The sequence below is a fragment of the Malaclemys terrapin genome, chromosome 4, assembly GCF_027887155.1.
Source record: "Malaclemys terrapin pileata isolate rMalTer1 chromosome 4, rMalTer1.hap1, whole genome shotgun sequence".
Taxonomy (NCBI): Eukaryota; Metazoa; Chordata; order Testudines; family Emydidae; genus Malaclemys; species Malaclemys terrapin.
The window spans coordinates 32,669,871-32,694,674 of NC_071508.1; the positions used below are offsets into that span (position 1 = coordinate 32,669,871).

A 24,804-nucleotide genomic window follows, 5' to 3' on the forward strand; every position below is an offset into this window, starting at 1 on the left:
AAATAATGAAGGATTTGGTGTATTGTACATATTGACATTGCATCTTTAAAGTGCACCTTGATTTCTTCAGACAATCACCACTTGATCTGCAGCAACTCTGAGTTGTTACTGAGTAAGAGAGGCCCAGCTCCTGACAGGTATTTAGGCATCTCACACCCACTGAAATCAGTGGGAGTTAGGCACCTCAGTACTTTTGAGGATCTTAGCCCAAGCCAATAACGAGGTGATTGCCTAATTAATTACATACACTGGATGCTCTCATTACCTTGCTCACTTTTAGAATTGTGCTTTTCTTTGTGAGCCACTGGGGTAGCAGCAGATACTCTCAAAGGCTGCATTGCCTCATTTTAATTAGATGTATAGAATAAGTATTTATTTAAAGCATCTTCTCATCTGTGCACATTTGATATTATGCTTTACTACATGTAGCTTTTATTACCCTGCCCCACTGGAATGGAGATGGAAATTGTTGCTGCTAGGGTAAGCTCCCTGGTTGAATTTGAATCCCCCTTAGTTTGATAGGCTGGGCCCAGATGAGGCTAGACATCCCACCCCCACCTCCCAGTTGGCTCTATCTTGAGGTTGCATTGGGTTCTCAGCCAGACTAGGCCCATTGTCAAGGCTTGACCAGCCTTAATGTGAATTGGGGTGAGGTCTAGAGGAGGAACAATCCTTCTTTGGCGGCACTGTCTGAAGCCTGGATCCTCCTTTCCAAGGCTGCAGTAACACCACTGCCACTGATAACATTTTTGATTGAAAGCCATCCTGTCTGGGTTCAAATAACTGGTTCTCATCTCCTCTAGAAACAAATAGCCACCCTTCTTCTTTCTGGCTTCTTTTGCTAGTGACAGCTCTTGGATATCTCCTAGCCTCCCTTCTCAATGTTGCTATTCCTTCTTTGTCTCCTTCCAGGGGACACAGCAGCAGCCAGACACTCATGAGAATCCTCTCCCAAAAAAACCTTCTCCTTCCATCTCCCCTAGGTTAGGATTGGTGTCTATCTCCTTTTGCCACCCATCTGCCTCCTTCTCAGGCCCACGGTCTAGAGGAGCAAAGGGCTTTTTCCAAAGCCCAACCGTCACTTCCTAGAGCAGTGGTTCCCATACTGATCCTTCCTGCCTTTTTTCAAACAAAGAACTCCCAGCCCTCTAACCCCACTCTGTATTGTTAACAGTCTGCCTCTATTTTAATTAAAGGGAATTAAAGTATGTTTTAAAACATGCCTTTACACATTGATATTCAAAAATGATGGCTATTCAATAGGGGACATTAAGAAATGTTTGAATACAAGTTATTGCATCATTTGAAACTGAAATACATCACCTATCCAGCCTATACTAGAATTCCTTTGCGACAACTATTACAAATATCACACATGTTGCAACATTAAAATTTTCCTCTAACAAAATATCTTGCATCCATGGATCCTTGGACCTGGCATCCTCAGACTGGGAGTCAGATGCCTTGCTATGCTCCCTGGACTTCACTTCTTTTTGATTGTAGGAAGGAGCCGTAGTATCTCCTGAGACTACCCATTTCTAGCACCAGCATGAGCAGTCACTCCAAGTATAATGTGGATTTTCTTAACTTGGGGTCTCTCTCTATTTCAATAGCATCACTCTCCATTGAAGGCAGCTTGCTGCTGGATTGCTAAAATGAGCCATTGCCTCCTTATTCACCTGGAGTCCTTGTGGCTAATCCTGGCCTCGAGAAAAGGCTGCTTCCATCTACAGCGCCCAGGAGACTACACACCCCTGGAAAGAAACCACTCCAAGTGGTTCAGAACACAGCAGCTGACATACTCAACAATGCAGGGTGGCAGTGCCACCTGTCCCCAGTGATGTGATCTTTTCAGCTCTTGCTATGCCAGTATGTACCCGTATCATGCACAAATGGCAGCTTAGCTGAGATCTGATTATACATGTAGCTCTGGGTGCTGAACAGATCAGCACTGGCACTTTCTCAGGCTGCTCCGTTGGTAGGTAATTGATGCTTGCGCTGAGATTCCATTAGGAACAACTTCATCATCCAGCCATTCCACTTCAGCTAGAGGAAGAGGGGAGAGTGCCTAACTGCACCTGCTAAAAAGGATTGTCAGCACATAGATGGGAGACCTCAAAGGTTAAGCTGGCTGCTATTAAAGGTAGCAGTGTTGATGATTCAGGACATATTATTCCCTCTGAACCAGTAGCAAGAGCCCACACATCCCCTTTTTCAAATGAGAAATGAAACAGAAGTGCAGAGTTCTTGGTTGTTAAAACATCCCTGGCACTTTTCACAAAAGTTGGCAAGTTCACAAGATGGTAACAGTGGGGTCCTGGCCAGGTTCCGCCTTGAAGATTTACATTGATTTTACAGGTTTCAGAGTAGCAGCTGTGTTAGTCTGTATCCACAAAAAGAACAGGAGTACTTGTGGCACCTTAGAGACTAACAAATTTATTAGAGCATAAGCTTTCGTGGGCTACAGCCCACTTCTTCGGGTGCATCCGAAGAAGTGGGCTGTAGCCCACGAAAGCTTATTCTCTAATAAATTTGTTAGTCTCTAAGGTGCCACAAGTACTCCTGTTCTTTTTATTGATTTTACAAGTCCTGCAATTTCCAGTGCAGATGTTCTTAACATCCTGCCATAACTTTCAGTAGTGGTGCCATACCCTGTTAAACAGCTCCCCTACTCCACTCCCAAGACTGATCAAGACAGAGCATAACAAAGGACCATTATGATCATCTAGTCTGCCCTCCTGCATAGTTTGGCCAGAGAATGGCACCTGGCAATTCCTGCACTGAGCCAATGTTTGGTTGAACTAGAAGCTCTGGGTTCTTTAGGAAGATGTCTAATTCTGCTTCAACAAAGAGATGGAGAATTCCCCCACAGCCCTTGGCTAGTTATTCCAATGGCCGATTACCCTCATTTTTGAGGCACAAGTTTTTATTTCCAGTCAGAAAATGTCTAGCTTCAAGTGCCAGATCTTGGCTACTGCTATACTTTTGATCACTAAATTAAAGAGCCCTCTATCAAAATCTTTTCTGCACCTCAGGCTTTAGAGGTAAGATATTTGCTGATATCCTGTCTGGAAGGCACTTTGGGATGATGGAGAGAGCTCAAAGAGGCACAAGACCACCAAGTGGAAGGAAGCACTCTACTCTCCCCCAAGTATACAATTCATTTTTATTTACAATACCCTATAAAAATGTAAATTTAGAAACTTATTTTCATTAGAACCAAAAATGGGGAGGGAGGGAAGCACAAAAAAAAGAATAATATAATAAAGGAACGATCCACTTGATCGGTTGTGAGGGAAATGGAGGGTGGGTGTGTGTGTGTGTGTGTGTGTGTGTGTGTGTGTGTGTGTGTGTGTGTGGAGAGGAGTTAGGAGGTGGTGGTTTTGGTTGAAGAGGAGAATACTTTGGGGAGAGAGGGATTAGGAGAAAGCAGCTGATTTAGGAGGAGGGGCAGCTGGTTAATAATAGGGAGGAGTTTACTGGTTGTAGAATACCTACATGTGCAAATATTTTTTGTCATTAAAAGCAAAGAAAGATTAAAAACCCCACCACATTCCAAAAGGAGCAAAACAGCAGGATCTAGCAGTGGTTGGGTATGGAAAACTCATTCAGATTAGCAGATTTGATCCCCCACTAGGGATCAAAGCCAGGCCCCTTGGTTATTGTCTTGGAGGGCTCTGGACAGCATGGGCCTGAACCAAGGGGCAGGTGTGTGAGAGAGAGAGAGAGAGAGAGAGAGAGAGATGCAAAACGATTCTCAGGAAGACGAGGCAAGTGTGCAAAGGTGTGTGTTCACTGTGTCATGGGATTAGGACGGGTGACAGAGGGGAGCCCAGTTTGTGCAACTTCAGAAAGAACGAGAAGCCCATGCCGAGCTGGAACAGGAAAGCCCACCCTGTGCAGTATGAGGGGTGGGACGAAAACTCAGTGCTTGGATGAGAGAGGGGGGAGCCAACAGATTCTCATGTCTTAGCCAATGAGCAAAGATTGAAGAAAGAAACAGGGTCAGAGGGCCAATCCTCTAAAAGTCACACCCTCCTAAACATTTAGGAGACACTGGGCAGCAGATGTCTCTCTAGGCCCCCAAATCCACCTTCCAGAGCGCATGGGGATTCTCCCCACAACTAGCTGTCTTCCTAGCTATCTGGATTCTGCATTGACAGGGGGCAGGAAGGAGGAGAGGGTGGGTTCCTCACCAGTCTCTCAGTAGCCTGAATGTGGTAGTGGTGGGGAGAAGACAGGGGCTGTGGCGGGAGAAAGCAGCAGCTGTTGTGAAGATGCAGAGGGAAATGGGAACGCAGCAAGGACATGCCGAATTGCAACCTAGCAGCGAAGGGTGGCAGGAGAAACCAAACACACACCCAACCAAGTTCACAGAGCAAAAGAGGTCTCCCATGCCAGATATCCAAGAGAAAAATCCCACAAGGCTTTGTTTCAGGGGAGCAACTGCCTCCCCTCCTCCACTGCAATCCTCTGGTGGCGGCGGCAAGGATGGCAGCCGGCATTGAGGACCCGTCAAGACCTCCTACCGTATCCCCTGCACTAACCTGGCAGGGCAGAAGAAACGAGAACAAGGAAGTTAAATAGCCGCAGTACTAGGGTGTGATGGAGATCGGTGTCCCCCCCCTTGGCTGGAGCACATGCAGACATTCAAGCCTCATCTAATGGCACTGAGTTCACTTGTCTTCATCACTGCCTGTTCAGCATTGGCAATTCCCACTTTTCTGCTCTCCTAAAACCCCTGATGGTTTAACTGTGGAGAGTGGGGCTGAACGCCTGAATCTCTCCCTCCACACCCTTCTAACTCTACGTATCTCCTGGCCACCTCTTCCCCAGCCATATTCCTTCCTCCCCACCCCCAAGCATCTCTGACCTCCACCCAGCTCCTGACAACAGACCCTGACTCCCCGTTCCTCACTTGCTCAACTCCCTGCCCCCCTCCCTGTTATTACACAAGGGAAGCAGGACAGCAAACATAGCACTAAACCAGACAAGAAACAGGGACTTACTGCAACTTTGTCTCCAGCACGTTCAGCTTCTGCTGATCAACATAGCGAGAAAAAAGGGACAGCAGATTAGAAGGGGTGGATACTGGCTTTGCCAGCGCTGCTTCGGGGATCCGCAGAAGCTCTCGGGTTGTCATGGACATCAGCTCTGTCCTGCCAAGGAGAAGGACACAGACGAAGGTGTGAGCAGGTGGCGAAATGACAGAACTTCCCTGCATCAGCCCCAAGCAGGATTTAGTGGTCAAGGTGGATGACAGAGGCACAGGAATGGGAGTTCTACTGATAGCCTTATTGGGTGTTTGCTATATGACTATATTGGTGTAGTTTAATAGAGAATACAAGGCAAAACAAGCAGGAGGAAACAGAATGGCTCCAGATAAGCCATTCCTCTGCAAACAATTGAGGGTCATTAAGTGACAATATCATGACCAGGAAGAGGCCCATGCACGTGGGAGATCAAAAGGACTGTAGCTATTCAGAAAGGGATTCCCTCAAGAAGGATAAGAGGGAAGGAGGGAAAGTTGCTCAGGGGAACCAGACTAAGCCCTGGTCTACACTACAGAGTGAGGTTGACACAAGGCACCTTATGTTGACCTAACTCTAAGTGTCCACACTAAAATTTTGCTCCCGCCAACATAACTTGCCCGCTATAACAACTTAATAACTCCACCTCCATGAGCAGCATGGGGTCAATATGAATGTAGCTAGGTTGACAGCATCAGTGTAGACACTGCCTTGCTTACATTGAACTGTGGGGTGGCAAGTCAATGCAAGCACTCCTGGTGAGGACGTGCACCGCCTACACAAGTAGCAAAGTGTAGATGCACACAAGCGATGTAATTACTGCAAGCTTTGTTCCTCCTGTTAAAATTTGCTCCTGTTAACTTTGGCTTAAGAAGGCTCTATGGTCAGTTTATTCACCTCTGGTCAGATGCCCCTAAGACAAGAAACCGCAAGTGTCCAAATCAGCTGGACCCGCTGGGTAAGCACAGTGGATACACAGTGTGCTATAGCCCAGGGGCTGGTCTAAGCGTGGGAGAAGGGTGAAATTCCACCCCGAGACAGGTAAAGGCACGAGGCCTGACAGGTGAGGGGTGCACTCAGAGAGACCAGAAAGGGGCAGAGGTGCAGCCAGTCCTATGAGAAACTTTTCCCCCCCCCCACAGTCACTAATGAAACCAAAGTCAAACAAAAAGTGAAAGAGAGTAAGTGTCAATAAGCACCATCATGTGCTAGTGAAACCATAAGCAATGGTTCCTACTGGAAAAGGCTCAAAAAGCCTCCATCAACTTGGCTGAAATGCCACTGGGAGACCGTTTGAGAGGTAGGAATCACTCAGTCAGGCTCCATGTGAGGATCCAGTAGGGCAGGGGTGGCCAACCTGAGCCTGAGAAGGAGCCAGAATTTACCAATGTACATTGCCAAAGAGCCACAGTAATATGTCAGCAGCCCCCCATCAGGTCCACCCCACTGCTCCCAGCGCCTCCCGATCAGCTGTTTCGTGGCGGGCAGGAGGCTCTGGGGGGAGGGGAAGGAGTGAGGGCATAGCAGGCTCAGGGAGGGGGCAGGAAGGGGTGGAGTGGGGGCAGAGCCTGTGGCAGAACCAGAGGTTGAGCAGTGAGCACCCCCGGCCCATTGGAAAGTTGGCGCCTGTAGCTCCAGCCCCAGCATCGGTGCCTATACAAGGAGCCGCATATTAACTTCTGAAGAGCCGCAAGTGGTTCCAGAGCCACAGGTTGGCCACCCCTGCAATAGGGTATGCAGGCCACGGTTCAGTTCCCAGAGACAGCTGGGATAGCCTATAAGAAGTCAGCTAATTAATAATGGCTCAACAGTAAGACTCTGAAGAACTCTGGGAATCATCTGAGTCCAGATTGGTCACCACTTTGGCCACACCCAGTGCCTTAACAATTGACCAGCCAGAAGGGACCAGGAGATCGTTTAGTCTGACTTCCCACATAACAAAAAACAAAGAATGTCACCCAGTTACCCCTATACTGAGCTCACTAACTTGTGTTTGAGCAAAGCAACTTTCAGAAAGGCCTCCCATCTTGATTTGAAGACAGACATCAAGAGGTGGAGAATCCACCACTTCCCTGGATCGTCTGTTCCACTGATTAATCACCTGCATTGTTAAAAATTGTGCCTTAAGTTGAATTTTTCTGGCTTTAACTTCCAGCCACAGGTTCTTATTCTGCCTTAGATGACAGACTCCTGTAGCACCCAGTATCTTCTCTCCATGAAGGTGTGGATACACTGTAATCAAGTCGTCTCTTGAACTTTTTTGGATTGAAGTAAGCAGATTGAACTCCTCAAGTGTCTCACTAACAGGCATTTTCTCCAGCCCTTTGTAGTTCTTCTCAGCACTCTCTCCAATTTTTCAACATCCTTTTTACAAATGTGGATATCAGAAGAGCAGAAAGTGTTCCACTATCAGTCTCACCAATGCCATATACAGATGGAAAAATCACCTCCCTGCTGTTTCTATATCCAAGGATCATATTTACCCGTTTTGCTCCTTCATCATACTCATGTTCAGTTGTTTTCCCTCTATAATCTTAAACCCTTTTCAGCCATCTGGAGTCCCATGATTCAGCCAGAGACTGCATTCAGCAAAACTATGCATCGTCACTGTGGTGCCTCTGTGGCTCTCTGGACTCCAGTGCAGAATGTTCCCCTGGCAACCAGGAAGTGTCCCCCTTCCTAGGAGGAAGTTAGACTCCTTCAGTGGGGCTCACCTCCTCCACAACTGTACCTCCAAAGCAGGCCCAGAGAGAACCACTGAATATCAGTTCCTGGATGCACAGGAGCTTTGTAAGTAACAGACCCCCCCGTCAGCAAGACACCAATAAGAAGCCTGGAATTACTGTAGCAGGCTGTCAGCTCACAGGGTGATCCCTCCTCTGGCTGGGGAGTTGTGGGTTCCGTTCCAATTCCTAATCCTATGCTCTGACTACTAGACCAAGCCCCATCTGCTGTCAGGAGGCCATATTACTCAGCATCTACCCTGATCCAGGGTATGCTCTACTCACCACTGGTCAACATGCATTGTCCTCAAAGCGGGGACGCAGCTAAGGGATGCAGCTGGGACTCACCACTGGTTGTCCTGCATTAGCTCCGTACCAGCATTGGAATTCTGCAATTCCTCCCCACGACTCAGGACCAAGTACAGCAGGGACAGGCCAAACTGCAGAGAGAGAAGAAGTAAGACAGCATGCGCGTGGAGGAGGGGGACGACTCTGGGCCTGACCCACTGCAGGAAGACTCTTCTCTCTTCCTGGTGCTGCTATACCACCACATTTCCTACTCCTGAGTTTGGAGCCTTCACTTCCCCTTTTCTGGCCTCTGCCTTTCCCCGTGCCCATTCTGACTGCAGCCAGGTCTACTCCAGCACAGGCACTGTTTTCAGAGGCCAACAGTCTAATTTATTATTTGTATTACCACAGCACCTGGGAGCCCTAGTCATAGACCAGGACCCCTAGATACAAGACTTAGTAACAACAAAGAGGAAAAGAATCAGATTAAGACGCAAACCATCTACCTAACATGCTTAGCCTGAGACTGTGCAAGAGCGACACTGGGCAGGATTGGAAACGTGAGGTGTTGCTTTTCTACAACTACAACATGTCTTCTTTCCCTTCAGCTTTCTGGACATGTGCTCCTTGGTTTCCCATCTGTCTGGAATAGCCCCATTATACTTTTCTGGTTCCTCTGCTGTGCCGGGTTTAATCAAAGCAGAAACTTCCCCTGCCCAGAAGTAGCCTATCCCAGATTCATCAAAGATTGTAATTCAATGCAGCGACTGTACAATTCCCATAGCGCTGTTCCACCTTTGCAGCGTACTGCCCAGAACAGCACGCTGCTCCCAAGCCTGCCCAGCACCCTTTGTGCTGTTCTGGGGCAGTATATATATAAAAAATATAAATATAATTATATAATTCTAGGATTCATGCTTTACATTAATTCTCCTCTGGATCCAAATGAATCCTGAAGAAAGTAACTGATATGTCGCAGGCCCCAGGAGAGTTATACAGCCTTATCTACCATTAAAGCAAAAGCAGTGAAGACCAGGGAAACAGACCCTACACTGAGAAAGAGATGCACAAGGAGAAAGACTCCTATTATCTGCACATCCAACTGGTGGTACTTCTAAGGTGTCTTTCACTCTGATATGCATTTAAAGCTACCCATCCTACAGCTGGCTGTGCAGTGCAAGGAGAGGGGAAATAGTGGAAGTGCTCTGCAGGAAGATTTTACTCCCCTTCCCCAAGTCAGTCCCACTCCTTTAGCTCCTTGCTCATCCACCCCTGTTGCTGCAATGCAGGAGACTCCAGTGCCAGTTAGCTCGGCGCTACCTCTCCTGCCAAGGAAACTGCTGATCAGAAAGGGCAGCCTCTCAATGAGTTGTTGGCTTGTCTCTGGGTTCAGGAATCACATTTAGGGAGTTTCACACCTCCTAGGTGGAGAAGGGGACCAGCTCTCTCGCTCTCCTATTGGATTGAGGGTGTCTGGACTAATGAGGGCACCCTCCAGTTAAAAATAGAAAGGAGAGAATCAAGGAAGGGGAAGTGTCTCTAGCATCTCCCACGCTCTGAGGGTACCAGATGTGTGTATACCCAAATTAGTTCCCAGCAGTGAAGGGAATGAATATGCAGATGCTCCAGCCTCTCACAGTGCTCAGCAATAGCTCAGGCATAGGCACCTTGTTCTGGAGCACAGCTGCGAGGTGCAGGTTGGCAGGTGCTGGCGCCGTGACGCTCTGAGGTAGGTTCGCTAGCTGCTGCAGAAGGCTGGTGACTGTCCCCGACGGAAGATGATAGAGAACGAGAGAGAAGGGCCTCAACAGGCACAGCAGCACCTGAGGGAGAGAAGACCAACATCAGTCACAGACAGCTGACTAGGCAGGGAGCTCCCCAGGCTCCAGGAGGGGCCACAGGACTGAATCCAGATATTATTTCCTATTGGTGAGCAGGGCAAGGGCTCTCAAGGGCGTTCCCTTTTTGAGTAAATCCAGTTATCCAGGTGAGACAGAGTGGAGATGGTTAACAAAACGGGAGAGAGAAATGTTTGCCTGCGTGGAATGAAGTGACAGCATCACCTCCAGGATGAGACGGGGTGGCTACACATTATTAAGTTCTCCCGCACGATCTTGTCTATGGAGATTGTCACCATTTGAAGCCAGGGACTGTCTATGTGTTTGTGCAGCACCCAGAACAATAGGACCCCAATCACACCAAAGGCTTCTACGTGCTGCTGCAATACAAATGGAGTCATGCTACATTCCCTCATTCCACTTGTTGCTGACGTATTGTTCTGAGGCAGCCCCAGAAAAAGGGTTGGTTCAGTATGGGTTTGGGTGAATGTCCAGGGAGGATTCTTATTTTATCTGAACCGGAATTCTTTCCTGATCCCTGTTCTTTGCACTGAAGCCTGGCCTCTGAATCTTTCAGCAGGTTACAGCACAGCACGTGCCCTCAATACCTGATCCTGCTAGCACTCTGAAATGCACCTCATGTGCAGCGTGGCTAACATTACTCCAAGACCTGTTTTTTTGATAGTTCCTGACGTTTGAGTACTTGTAAATGCAACATTGAGGTTAAAGTTTGAGGTCTTTGTTTTTTGCTGATTTTTTTTTTTTTTTTTTTTTTTTAAAGGGAAATGAAATGCAAACAAATGGCCTCACTAGTGATTTCACTCTGGTCTCTATTATTTTATTAAAAGCCCTGTACTATTATTAATTCCATAGGCTTTTGATCAGGTACCCAGAAACTGAGACTCCCTCTAGCCCCTCAGGAAGGGTATCAAGTGATATTATGTATTTACTCTCCTTCATAGCCACATAAACAACAACTCCAAGATCAAACTGTGAACTTTGCATAAGCAGAAGTGAATTTTCAATCTCTCAACTCCATTACTTTCCATGTGTCCCATAAAACAGCTGACACTTCTTCAGAGGGTGGAAAAAGCTTTGACCTTTTAAGTTCAGCCGTTTTTGAGAATTTCTCCATTTTAAACTGTATTTTAAAAGAAAAGGAAGATTGGAATAATGCCTTTTTTGCTTATTTTAAAAAAAAGTCTGAAGAAGGTCTGAAAGCCTTCTTGTTTTTTTTTTTTAATTTTTTTTCCAGCTCATCTTTTTACCTTAGAAATACTGGTCTTTCCTGTTTCTGCTAGATGTCTCCTTAGAGACAAAACTGAAGTGGGAGTGCTCTCATTCCTCAGTTGAAGAAACGCAAGTGTTGAGTCTTTCACAAACTTCTCTCTCTCAATTATTTTGTATTAATTAAAACAAAATGCTCAGTTTAACAAAAATTATTTCCCTGTTCCTTGATACTGAGGATTATTATCTGTATCATGGTAGCACAGAGGTCATTGTGCTAGGAGATGTATAAACATAAAACAGGATGATTGCTGCCCAAAAGACCTTCCAGTTATGTCATAACCCGACTAGCTCTCTAGTAGTCCATAGAGTTTTCCAGGAAAAGACAGGATAGACAAACCTAATATATTGCTACTGTAAAACAAATAATAGTCAGTCTTTCAAGCAGCAACGAAGGAAATGAGTCCACTTCTCCTTCCCCCACAATCTCCTTTAAAGCAAGAAGACGTAAATAGTTATTAGGGTTGGTCTATACTTCAAAGTTAGATCAGTTTAACTACAGTTAACTCCTCAGTTAATGTTGTAGTCATGTTCCTGAAAAATGCGATTTTATGTGAAACGATGTTAAGCGAATCCAATTTCCCCATAAGAATTAATATAAATGGGGGGAGGGGGGGAATTAGGTTCCAGGGAATTTTTTTTTGCCAGACAAAAGACATTATATACATATACAGTACAAGATTTAAACAATTTTAAACAGTTTAATATTGTACACAGCAATGAATGATTGTGAAGCTTGGTTGAGGTGGTGGAGTAAGAGGGTGGAATATTTCCCAGGGAATGCCTTGCTACTAAATGATGAATCAGCACTCAGCTGAGCTCTCAAGGGTTAATACGCTGCTGTTAATGTAGCCTCACACTCTGCAAGGCAGCATGTACTGAGGCAGGAGGGAGGAAACAATAGATGTAGGGCAGTAGCTGCAAACACTTCCCTGCAAAAACTGAACATGATGATGAGCCCATGCTATCCAGCTGGAGCGCACCACTCCCTCCTCCTGACAACACATACACAGCTGCACATATGCTGACTTTCCAAAGTGCTGGGGGGTGCGTGCATGAGTGAGAGAGAGACATGCATTGCCCCTTTAAGTACGCTGACACCACTTCAAGTACATTGCCCTTTTAAGCAGATCAGCCAGTTCAGACAGGAAGCAACAGCTTCCAGCCAGCTCCCTCCTTTCTGTCCCTCTCCTCCGCTTTGTGGAGGGGGAGTACAGAGCATGGGGGGCAGGAGAAGGGAGACATCCTGATATCAGCACTTCTCTCCTCCCCTCCCCCAGCAAGCAGGAAGCTCCCGGGAGCAGCTCCAAAGCAGAGGGCAAGTCAGGAGCAGCACAGCAGTGTGGAGAGGGACAGCTGAACTGCTGCTGGGCAGCTGCCAAGCCACATACCTTACAGGGAATTTAGGGGAGCTGATGGGGGGCACTGCTGGCCCCCCTTAGTTCTAATCCCCACAAGGAGGGGCTGCTCTTCCAGAGAATCCTGCAAGCAGTGGACAAAACAGGCAGCTGCCAAACGATGTTATAAGGGAGCATTGCGCAACTTTAAAGAGCTTGTTCCCTACCGGTAATAGATCAGCAACGTAACAACGTTAACCGGGACAATGTTAAGTGAGCAGTTACTGTACATTGCTCAGGGCTGTGAAAAATTTCATGCCATGTGTGACATTGATAAACCAACATAAGCCCTGTCATAGGCGCTGCTAGGTTAATGGAAGAATTCTTCCATTAACCCAGTTCCCACCGCTCAGTTCTCGCTGATTAACTACAGCGATAGAAGAACCCATTCTGTTGCCATAATAAGCGTCTACACTACAGTAACGACACCACAGCTATGTCGCTGTAATGTTTCTAGTATTGACATTGCCTATGAAAGTAGGGAAAGAAATAGGCTAATTGGGGACTTTCCTCAAGCTTTCACTTTCTACCTTTGGGCAATCATGGCCAGTTTCAATCTAGAGGGAGAATTTCTGGGAGAGTTAAGTATGTGATGAAAATGGGCACACAATGGACATCTGCATATCTAACTGGACCATCCTGTCCAAGGATCTCAAAGCATTTTCCCAAACATTAAATATAGAATCCTTACAAACCCATATGAAGCCAGGAATACTTCGTAGAGACCAGTCAGTTATTACCCCCATTCATGGAGTTGCAGATATGCAAAGCAACTTCCCCATGCTCACACAGTGAGCCAGAGAGTGAAGGCATGAGTTCGGATTCTCAGTCCCCTGCTCTGAGAGTTGGACAACGCTGCCTCCAAGATGCAAACAGACAACTCGTACCAACAATCTGAATGGAAGTTCTTTTTGCCACAGCCTCCTTGGTTACCTCATCCTGAGCATCCTTCTTGATCAGGAAGGGCAGATTTCTGGCTGTTGTCATGAGTATGTCAGCCGCTTGCTCCATGGACAGAAAAGGCAGGATCCGGGCAACCATACGCTTCCCTTTCCGGATACACATGATTTGCACAAAGTGGTCATCACTTGGCCTGACAAGAGGAGAAGGTTTGGACTGTCATTAGCCAGATATAGGAATGACCCCTTAGTTGACAGTGGGTGTATGCAAGGGACTCACAGGAGACCCCACGTCCCTGTAACATGGGCCTGCATTTGTGACCTCTCCCCAGCCAGAAAGAATACCTTCCCAAAAGCATAGCTGATCTGGCCTGAAGAGAAGCACATGGGGGGAAAAAATAAATCACACAATGCTGCTTCATGCCTTCAAGCTTCCTTTTAGTAGTTTATTATAATGGGGGCAACAATGACAGCTCTAGCTAAAGTCACATAACAGTTTCCATGCTGAACCCTCCCCACAAGTGTTAGCTCCTCCTCATTTACAGGGTTGAAGTTTTCCAGGCTTGGGCAGAAGTCAACTTTTTGTTTTTTTGGAAGGGAGGGGGAAGGCATGAGAAGAGAAGCACCCAGCCCAGGCCCATGCAGCACTGCCCCCACCCCCTGCATCCAGTGCCCGTGCAGCACCACCACCTCCGCCCTGTATCTCTGGCCCATGCAGCACTTCCCCCACCCCCCTTGCACCCAGGGCCAGTGCAGCATCACTCCCCCCACCCCCTTGCACCTCTGGCCCAGTGCAGCACCGCCCCCCGCCTTGCAACCAGGGCCTGTGCAGCACTGCCCCCCACTCCACCTCCTTGTACCCAGGGCCCGTGCAGCATCACCCCACCATGCCCATGAAATACATATCTACCTTCTCTGCACAACAAAAACTTTGCTGATTATCTCCAAGGACTAAAGGTGCAGGCCCCACAGGGCCTGTGAACATGAGGGATGAGGGTGGCAATAAAATCCTTCCTGGGGCTGCCCTGGTCACACTTTCCTCCTCAGCTCAGGCCCCCTCAGTTCCCTGCCTGGTTTCTCCCATGTTTCCTGGAAGAGACCCTGCCCTGCATATGAACTGGTGAAGAGGCCTCACTCCAGGCAGTACTGGGCAAGAGCCCCCGCCAATGCCTCGGCCTCTTCCTACTCCATCTTTCCTTTGGGTGCTGCCCCCCTTCAGTTGGAGAGTTCCCTTGCAGTTTCACTGAGCCTGTTACTAGAAAGGGGGCTGCCCCCCACATGTGGGTATGGGAATGGACTACAAACGTTCACCCCATCCCGAAGCAAATGAAGGAAGAATTCCACAGTCCTCTCCCTTCTCTACACATGGGTGGGGAGACGAGGCTGGGGGTGGCACACATCTTTGCAGCACCAAGAGCACTGTAGCAGACTCACGTTCCTCACCTCTCTTGGCCGGGTGTTTTCCCCCTCAGATTGTCATACATGTCACAGATCTTCTGCTTTCTCTCCTCCATCAGGGCCGGCCGCTCCCCCTCCAGGCTCAGGAGGTAGCGCCTCTCGTAGTCCTCCACATCCAGGAGGAGACTGTACGTCTGCATGACAAGCAGCCGGATCAGAGCCGGCCACAGGAACCCCTGCTATCCCCAACAGCTAGTCAGGACAGGAAGCCACTGCCTTCCGAGCAGACTCAGAACTAGAGTGTGCTGCTGGATCAGCAAGCCCTGTAGAGAGAGTGCTGTCGATCCCCAGAGTGGGTACAGCATGGGCGGCAGCAAGCTGTCAGTGTGCCTCAGCCCCAGCCTAGAGAAGCCATCATTCTCTCCTTGGCCTGGCTGCTGAAGCAGGCAACAAAGAGGGAAGGCGTTTCCATTGTTTGTTATGAGCTTCGATTAGAGCAAGAAGTAAGGCAGTGCCTGGAGAGTGAGGAGCACGCCAGGCTCAGCACAGGGGTCTGGGAAGGGGGTGTGTGGCTTAGTGGGGACACATGTCCCCATCCCCAAGGGGCAGCCGCTGCACTTGGGTTTGGCAGCTCCCCTGGAGCACTGGCCTGGTTCACTCTTGCTGCGGAGCAAAGGGTGGTGGTGTGTGGGGGTCTCATCTCACACTTACCTTCTCAATGGTGACGAGGGTCTGACGTCTCTTGTCTCGAACCTGCTTCTCCTTCGTCTCCTAGGGAAAGAGAGCGAGGCGGGCCCAGGTGAAGCACAGAACAAAAAGCAGTGTCAGAAAGGAGAGGATGGGGAGTGGAGTGAGCGAAGAGAGAGGAGGACCGAACCCCGGGTGGAAAGAAAGGGCCCACGGCAGCCATGTCTGCTGTTACTTACATCGTCCTCGCTGCGGGAGGTCACCACCGCATCAATCATTTTCCGGGGGTTATTTACACTGGAGACTGTGAGCTTCCCCAGCGAGCCCTCAAACTGCACTGCAAGGACAAAGGAATAGCAATGTAGATGGAGTCATCACCCCAAGCCTCTGCTCCTCTATCCACCCCAGAGAAACCTTACACGCAAACTCCTCCAGCTTCACCCTGCCTCCGCACCAATGCCCCAGAGAACCCTGATCTCTCCCTGCCCTCCCCAAGTAATCCCTGCAGCTGTCCCTAACGCCAGCCCTCTCCAGAGCGAGTCTACAGCGGTTCTTCTACCCCCTACCCCAGGACAGGTAACGATCCTCCACCATTAAAAGAACAGTACAGCTAGGGAATGAGATGCTATTTGACGACCAATACATCACCACAGGTCTGTCAATTCCCTGCTGGCCCATGAACCCCCTACCTCTCCCCAGCCCAGGATGCGGTTTGAGGGAGGAGACATTTACCTGGCTTGTAGGCATGCTCTAACTTGGCCACCTGGGGTGTGATGAGTTTAGTACGTTCTTTCTTGGGGCCATCGCCGTGCATCTCCTCTGCCGCTGACACTTTCTCCAGCTTCTGGAAGTAATTCTGAGACAATAGGGAAGAGGAGAAGGAGGTGGAGGTTAGGATCCCAGCACAGAGAAACCATGGGCAGCTTGGTCCCAAGAACCAATGGGCCATCACACACAGAGTCCAGCAGCTGGTGGGGCTGACAAGCCAGCCTGAGTGGGTGAGTGTTGAAGCACAGTTACAGAGCCAGCTAACAGCATCATACTGGGAGCTCAGCTGCAGCCACCCTCCCAGCAGTCACTTATCTGGGGGTGCAGGTACTGCAGACAGGGGATTAGCACAGTAGGCCAGTAGCCACTGGGACAGCCAAGCTCATCCCTAGGTGGAAGCTAGGTCAGGATGGCTCTATTAGTGAGTGCAAAGCATTTACCTGATAGTAGAAGTCATCCAGGTAAGGGTCAGTGCTTTGCAACTGCATCATCTGGATCTTTGATACCCAGTCCTTTTCCCGCTGCAACATGAGATTGGCATAGGGGTCCTTCCGCAGCTGCTCCTGCTGGCTGCTCCGGTGGCCAGCTCGGTCCCCTGCTGAGCCATTCAAACTCCGGTGCTGGCTGGTGGGAGGACCCATAAAAATTCAGAAGATACAGAAAGGGCACAGTGGAAAAGAGACATGGATAACAGCTTGCACTGCAGGATGGCTCTTGAGAGGCCACGCCCAACTGTGGGGAGCATGAACTCCTAGGAGACCCCCGGGGGCGGGGGGGGAGGGGTGTGTGTTCGCGCGTGTGCGTGAGTGAGTGAGATCCTCCTTCTCTGGCACTAGAACCCAGGTGAATCTTCTCATCCCGCAGTGGAGTTCATTACCCCCCACCACCCACACACAGATGATTCCAGTACTCACTTCCTGTTCTGCTGCTGTCTCTGATGTAAGAGCCGCCGATGCTGCGGGTGAAGGTGAGTTGTATCTGGTCTGAACATCTGCGGGTGAGGCCTAGAGAAGAGAGTTGTAACCTCAAGTCTGTCATCTCCAGAGAAAGTCAACAGAGACTCTCAAACTCGGTGCAGTGAGCTCAATGATGGGAGACAGAGGATAAGTGTCGTACCTTAGGTTCTGCAAGTGGGACCCAGGACATGGGGGGTGCTGCTGCTGCTGGGATGGGGGTGGCGCGGAAGGTGGTGGCGCCCCAAAAAAGGCACGGAACCCACTGGCTGGAGACATCATCTGCCCAACTCTGCCTTGAAGCAACTTGGGGTTCATGGATGTGAGGGGGCTGCCAACGAGTCCAGAGACACGAGCAAACTGGCTAGGAGACATTCGTCCAGCCTGCAGAGATGGGGGGGAGGGGAGAGAGAGACCACCACAAACGTTACCACTATGACAGAGAGAGTGGGACAGACAAGACTGAGTGGCACAGCTCTAGTCATCCGGGGGAGCAGGAAATGGGAACCACCAGCAACTGTCTGAGAAGGAGCAGCACAGAGACAGCCATGCAAAGGCAGAACAGAGGACACAGACACCAGAGGACAACGCAGCACACACAAGGTGCTGTTGAGGAAAGACGGAGAACAAGAGGGAATAGTCAGAGCTTTACCTGTGCTCCTCCTAGAAGCTGCGCTCTCTGAAGGTGGGTGAAAACGGGAGTGATGCTGGGAGGGAACGGGTGGCCCAGGAGGGAAGAATTCTGGGGAAAGAAAACGGAAGAGCAAAAAGGAAACACTAATTCTAAACAAAGAACCAATCAACCCAACATGGACATTCAGCAGGTGCATGCTCCAGATACACTCGGATCAGAGAGAAAACGAGAGACCACAGTTACTCCCAGATAAGTAACAGAGAGGCCAAGAGATAGGCACATGAGCTTCCAGCACGTGGGATACACCCGGGCCTGAGGGGAACAGGGAAAGGGAAAGAGGTGCTGAGATCTCTAGCTGACAAATGGAAGTCAGAACATTAAACACAAGATGATTCCCCTTTAAGAAAAAGTTAGTATAGACACAGAAGCCTGGATCTGTGGAAGGGAATAACATTATAGGAGGGATCAGAGGACAAGTGTGAAGGTTATGGGAAAGGACTTCAGGATTACTGAGACAGAGTGAGAGGCCCAGGGGTGAAGTTGATGGAGAATGGACTTTAGGGATGATAGAAGGGACGGGGCAGGGGACCTAGAGAGTGATGGGTCAGGCTGGGAATACACAGAGCATGTGACACTCCATACCGGGACATTGCAGAGCTGGTTTGGGGACATCCTCTCGCCGTAGGGGGAAGGATAACGCTGTTGCATCGGGGCCCGGATGTGAACAGGCTTTGGACACAGGATCTATCAGGAGGGAGAAACCAAAACAAGGGAACTGATCTTAGTCCTAGAAACTAGCTTCCCCTTTCCTTGCCAACATCTGCCAGGCAGCTCCTCCCACAGAGTTGTCACCCAGGGCTCACTCACGGAGCAGAATGCAAACCAGCCTGCAATGTGTCATATGTAGAGCCCCTCCACCTCCCCCAATTCCTCATCTTGTGGTAGAGGGGGAACCCCCAGTACACACAGCAGCATCAGCATCTTCAGACTGTTTCTTCCAGAGGAGACCCTGGCCGGATAGCATCTGGTTTCGGGCAGCAATGCTATGTCCCTCCCTGTCTGCCAATTGCTGGCATGTGAGAGCAGCATATGAAGGAGGATCATGCAGGCTCCGGGCACAGTTGTGGCACCTAAAGGACAGAGCGGCTAAGAGGACAAGCCTACTCATCCTACCATTAATCTCTCTTCTCCACCTATCAGCATCCAGGCATGCACTCAGCTGTGTTGCTGCTCTAAAGATTGCGTGGTGGCAAAAAACTAGTGGCAGGCTCCCTTAAGCTGTCCTAAAAATTTCAGGGTCTTCACCTTCTGGGGGCCTCCCTTTCTCATTTCTACCCTGCTCCTTCCTGGAAACACCACCTTTTCCTGAAACAATGGTGACCAGATCCAGCTCCTGCCAGAGAAGTGTGAAGGGCAGAGGTACCTGCTGGTTGAAGTTGGGCACGGCAGCCTGCTTTGGTGGGGTGCCGATGGGGACAGCCCTGACAGGGGGGCTCCCAATGACTGGGGAGGACGAGCGCCTGGGCAGTGCCCGCTCCGAGAGGTCCCGCTCATCCTCCTGGCCCTGCGAGGGTCTCTGAGGCATAGCATATTCCAGCACAGACACCGAGGGCATCTCCTGCACACAGGAGAAGGGGAAAACACAGCTAGTGGTTAGCTACTTTGAATTGTGTGTAGTTTACCAGCTTGCCAGTGGGGCTCGGTGAGAACAGAGGCACAGCTAGAGCAAGGAAATCTGCCTAATGAGAAACAGGGGGAAGATGGTCAGGAAAGCAAATGCTCTCTGGGGAGCTTCAATGTGTCACCTGCAGCTATGATCTAATCGGCCTAGAGTATGAAACCCTAGGCTGGAAGTCAGGTGACTGAGTTCTGAGATTCTGCCACGGATTCACTGCAAAGCAAAGAACAAGTCACAACCTCTGTCACCACATCTGTCACTAGAAAGCTCTGCAAAGTGCTGAGAGACTCAGGGAGAACAGAGCTGTATGGTATGTATTATTGTTCCATCTGCTGCCTTTCATGGTAGTATACATATTTTTGCTACTTTTTAGCCCTACTAGCCCTGCAGAGCCAGCCCAGATGCAGAAGAATTAGTTGGACTCTATTCTGGTTCAAGGATCAGCATTCTTAGCTAAGTTGTGATGGCAGAATCTTTATCTTGAGTAGTTCACATCAACTTAACTACTCTTGTAACATCTCTCAAACGGGGCAGAGTTATTAGGGATAATACACAAGCAGGAAACAACCCAGCTTGGCTCGCAGATCCAAGAGGAAATTGGCGGAGCTGGCAGCTAAAACACTTTCTCATGAATAGATCATGTTTGATCTAGAGTCAACAAGAAGTAAGTGCTGGCCCACCCTCCACAATACTATCTTAGAGTCACTTTACAGAGCAAAATGGCTCTTCATACTTCAGGGTCTAAGCTGGCTTTCACAGAAGTCAAGAAGGAATCGCCCACCTGGCATGGGGTGCAATACAATAAGCTAAGTACATTATGGAAAACAAACTTTCTCTGATGCATCCATAACCAGCACCCCCGGGCAACAGCTTCATCCGAGCAACAGGAAGCAGGACACCAGACAAAAAGTGCTAGTGGCCTGATCCAGTGCAACAGGACACAGAACTGGCAAATCTTATGCTCCTGGAGATGGCAAAAGCTTCTGCTCTGCACAGGAAAGGGATTCCTGAGGTGGGAGGAAAATGTCTCCCCTGAAAGCCTCTGAGCTAACCTTTGCAGGATTAGTAACGAGACAGGACACGGCACCTGAGTGAGAAGTGGTCCTCGGATGCGCCTCAGAACTGCGGATCCATCCCAGATGCTGGAGTTGAGGCCTCCTGGCTGCTGTAAAAGAGTATGATGAGTTACCATGGAGAGGGCTCACCTGTCTTTCCATCCATTCCATGCAGCCAGGCTCCTCCCCCACTAATACTGCACTCACCTGCATTGGAGGCTGGGTTTGCACAGCCTGCATGATGGCTGGATCTTCCAACTCGTTCTCAATGACCAGCTTGCTCAGCCTCTCGGCCAGGTTCTCCTCATGGTGCCCCAGCAGGTCCATCTCATCACTGACCGCCCCATCTTCCAGCTCTCTAGCTGTCGCAGGCTTGTCTTCCAGTTCTGCAAGCCGTTCATGTGCCTCCTGCCAGTCATCATCTGCAAAGGAACCACAGAAAGGAAGCGAGGCTGGCACCTTAGTGCCACTCATTTATTCCACAGCCAATTACACCTCCCAGGCAGCAATGGACTGGAACAGCAGGGAAAGCTGGGGCTCAGGACTGAGGGACATCAGCAGAGCTATGGGTGGAGCAACCCAGAATTGGAGCTGCAGGGGTGGGGTGGTTAAGGGCAGGACTGAGGGGATTTCCATCCAGATATGACATTCCCCGGAGGAGAGCTGGGGGCAGAGACGAGGAAGGGGAAGTGAATGGGAGATGCAGCTCTCACCAATAGCACCGGCTCCAAACGTGTCATCATTGAACTGGTCGATATCTTCATCCTCCTCACCCAGGGTCTGAAAGGCATCTTCATCCAGAGGACAGTCCTCCAGGGACTTGGAAAAGAGCAAAGAGAGAACAAAAATTAGCAGGCCTCCAGATATGCCACAGTTTTATTTGCCCTACCGGCATCACCAAAGTGGGCTCCCCTCAGCCACCTTGTGCCCAAAGCTGGGGCACCGAGTCTGTCTGAATCCTTTCTTGGAGACTGTCTTGTTTCCCTATACCAGCACATTACAAATGTGGCCCTTCGGAGGAAAAAGCGACACATCACCTCCAGCACACACAAAACGTAACTCCTCAGACAAGGCACCCCACAGCAAGCGTGTCCCAAGACACCCCCACACATCCAAACTGCACCCATGATCAGACAAGGTACCTCTGCCCAAGCACGGACTAAGTGCATCCCCACAGGGAAGGCATCACTCCCCTCCCACATACCCATTACACACACCCTCTTTACTAAGCATGCCTCCTTAAATGAGGCAATACCACCCCCAAGATAAACATCCCATTTCAAGCACACCTCCTCTCACAGCAGGAGGGGAAGGACAATAGTCCAGTGGTTAGGGGGCCAGTCTGAGATCAATTTCCCTGCTCTGCTACTGTGACATCTTGGGAAGTCACTTAGTCTCTCAGGGTCTGTTCACCATCTATGTAAAGGGGATAATAGCACAGCCCTGCCTCACATGGGTGCTGCAAGGATAAATACACTAAAGATTGTGATAGTGAGGGGAGCCACATAAATACAAGGGATAGAAAGAACCTTCCTCCCCCACCCACCCATGACAGACCAAGCACACCCCCATAGTCCTCCCATGTACCCCCCTCAAACATGGCATTCTACATACACCATGCAACAAATACACCCTACAACTATGACACACATACCCATGCCTCCGGGCATGGACCAAGCATGTCCACTCAAATGCCTTCCCCACCCAAGCCAGCTGGGTAAGAAACAAGGTGTGCCCCTAGCCCCAGTTCCCAAACCCATAATGGCCAGCAGGCACTTACTACCCCATACCATCCATTCAATCACGTTTTCCCTCAAGCTGTTCCACTCTCAGGGCCCCACCAGCCAGGCACATAGCTCTTCAGATAACATAGCATGTGACAGAATAGAATCAATCATCATCAAGCTCAATCTGATGGGCCAACATCCTGGGCATCCTCCCAAACCAACTTCTGATCCCAACCTGGTGCACCCATATCCAGAGTAGCCATCTGAATATAGTTCTGAGGCACACATACCCCACATGCACACTATACTCAGAAAGGCTGCCCCTGGGCCTGTATCCCAGTAGCTCCTGCTCGGAGAGACATGTCCCCTCTATATCCTATATCTACCTCCCTAAGAAAGACACCACAGCCCAACTCTGGGATGTGCTCTGGCCCATACCCCACATGGCATCCCCAGCCGATAGCACAGAGTCTTTGACGCCAGCCCACACTCTGTGCAGTCCCATCTCATAGAGGCAGCCCCAGCCTGTCTGACATGCTGCCCTCTTCTGAGAGATGTCCCAGCCCACACCCTGTACATTTACCTTCAGAGCCCCTACTCCAGCCCACAATATCTGTACCCTGCGTGTGCCCCCCTGCCCGAGCCTGCAGAGCCCATATATCAAGCAGTCACCTTAGCCAAGCATTCCAAGCGCCAGCCTGATAAATGCATACCTAGCTCTGCCCCTCTGAAACAGCCTCCATTGCCAAACAGCTCCCGCACAGGGAGGTCTCCTGGGCACTCACTGAGTGTGACCTTCTCAAACACTCACCCCCACTCCAAGGTGGGAGGGCCTCCCCCTTGGACAAGCATCCCACAGACCCATAGTCCCTAGCCCCAGAGAGAGAGAACTCCCTACTCCACATCCCTTTCTGACCCATGCCCTTGGCATCCCCTTACCCTCTCCACACACATACAACCCACATTGTCACGTACCCAACCATGCACCCTGCAATAGAGGCTCCTCTCGACCTGTAGCCCATCGCCCCCACAACGAAACCCCTCCCTAAGTCATGCCTCCTGCACACCCCTCCCTACAGAGACCCTCCAGCCCATACTCCCCCAAAGATACCTCCCATCCCATGCCTCCCAGAGACACCCCAGAACTCCATGCCCCCAACACACCCAGCTCATGTACCCCCCAGACACACACCCTGAATCCCTTCCCCTCGACATACACCTGCCAGTCTATACCTTCCCCAGCATATCCCCCCCACAACACACACCTCAGCCCACGCCCCCCAGAACCCCATGTCCCCCCCCACACTTCCCCTGCTCATGCCCCCCGAACTCTGCACCCCCAGACACCCTCCCAGCCCGTGCTCCCCAGAACCTTGCACCCCCCCAGACACACCCACAGCCCAAGCCTCCAAAACCCTGTGCCCCCGCGAGCCCTAGGCCACCCGAAACACACCCTGGCCCATATCCCCCCAGAACTCCGTATCCCCCAGACACACACCCCGGCCCCATCTCCCCTTAAGACATATCCCACCCCGTGCCTCCCACAAAGACCCCCGTCCGGCCCGTACCTCCCCAGATACACCCCACCAGCCCGAGCCCCGCCAGAACCTCGTGCCTCCCCACCCCCGGCCCGCGCCCACCAGCCCCCCGTGACTGAGGAGGAAGTTGGGGCTCTGGAAGGGGAGAGAAATGACCCAGGGACTGGGGTCAGAGGTCAAAGGTCGCAGCCCGGGTGGCCCCTCACCTGGTAGCGGAACATGGTGCGCGGCGCGGAGACTCCCACCGCCAGGGAGGCCCCGCGCGGACCCCGCTCCGGCTCCGAGCCCCCGCCCCTCGATACGCACGCTTCGCCGTCACGGAACACGTACATGACGTCATCCCGCAAGTCCGCCCCCCCATCCGCGGGGCCAGAAAAAGCCGATGCGCAGGCGCGATACGTCTAGCGGCTCCGCTCTTGCCGTTAAAGAAACAGCGCCGGGGATGTCTTAAAGGGGCATTGTCTCATTCCCTGCCTGTGGCCTTTTAAAGGAGCAGTGTCTCTTTCCTCTCCCATTGACCACAGCACTGAGGCTGGGGGAGGCCTCTCTAGAGACAGGCCTAGCTTTACACCACCACTGTTTTGCCCCAGCTCTGAGGGCAGCCTCACCAGCCTCCACAAAACAGGGGCGGGCAGCAAAGCCCCACTCCCCCAAAGGACAAAGCTGCCCGGCCAAAGGCCTCGGGTCTCATCGTCCACTCCTGGCCTGGGGTCTCTGCGGGGACAGCTGAGCACTGTCAGGAGGCCTCGCACATGGGGGCACCCAGCCCCACCCATGTGCCACACTCCCCTGGAGCTCTGCTGCGGCATGGGCAGAGTTCACGTGACCCTGAACCCTTCGCTCGGTTACCCCACCCCAAGGTTACTTCATCCTGCCCTTCTCTGGGACCCCCTGTCCTGAGGTG

At 50.5% G+C, this 24,804-nt stretch overlaps 1 protein-coding gene across 3 annotated transcripts; it reads right to left on the reverse strand.

The window, feature by feature from the left end:
* Nucleotides 1-3,724: 3,724 nt before the first annotated feature.
* Nucleotides 3,725-24,209, reverse strand: PATL1 (PAT1 homolog 1, processing body mRNA decay factor). 3 transcript variants are annotated; one of them, XM_054026999.1, is made up of 19 exons: nt 24,107-24,209; nt 21,349-21,454; nt 20,843-21,057; nt 20,668-20,742; nt 19,326-19,520; nt 18,545-18,646; nt 17,921-18,010; nt 17,432-17,652; nt 17,230-17,319; nt 16,756-16,939; nt 16,280-16,403; nt 15,787-15,884; nt 15,572-15,631; nt 14,906-15,054; nt 13,497-13,656; nt 9,709-9,864; nt 8,102-8,193; nt 5,010-5,159; nt 3,725-4,547 (listed from the first exon to the last, which is right to left on the reverse strand). In XM_054026999.1, exons 1-19 carry the CDS (start codon nt 24,119-24,121, stop codon nt 4,526-4,528), a joined length of 2,304 nt encoding a protein of 767 aa, XP_053882974.1. In that variant the 5' UTR covers nt 24,122-24,209; the 3' UTR covers nt 3,725-4,525. The 3 variants fall into 3 exon arrangements, with proteins under 3 accessions (XP_053882974.1, XP_053882972.1, XP_053882973.1); XM_054026997.1 differs by having other exon boundaries at nt 20,668-20,745; XM_054026998.1 differs by lacking the exon at nt 17,921-18,010 and having other exon boundaries at nt 20,668-20,745; nt 24,107-24,185.
* Between the last annotated feature and the right edge of the window lie 595 nt (nt 24,210-24,804).

What these genes read in the sequence shown, in the direction of transcription:
- PATL1 (XM_054026997.1), bottom strand. An exon ending in ACCAGCTCTGCAATGTCCCG is followed by an intron (nt 18,011 to 18,544) that starts GTATGGAGTGTC and finishes TTCTTTCCCCAG; the next exon opens with AATTCTTCCCTCCTGGGCCA. An exon ending in TGGATGACTTCTACTATCAG is followed by an intron (nt 16,404 to 16,755) that starts GTAAATGCTTTG and finishes CTATTGTCTCAG; the next exon opens with AATTACTTCCAGAAGCTGGA.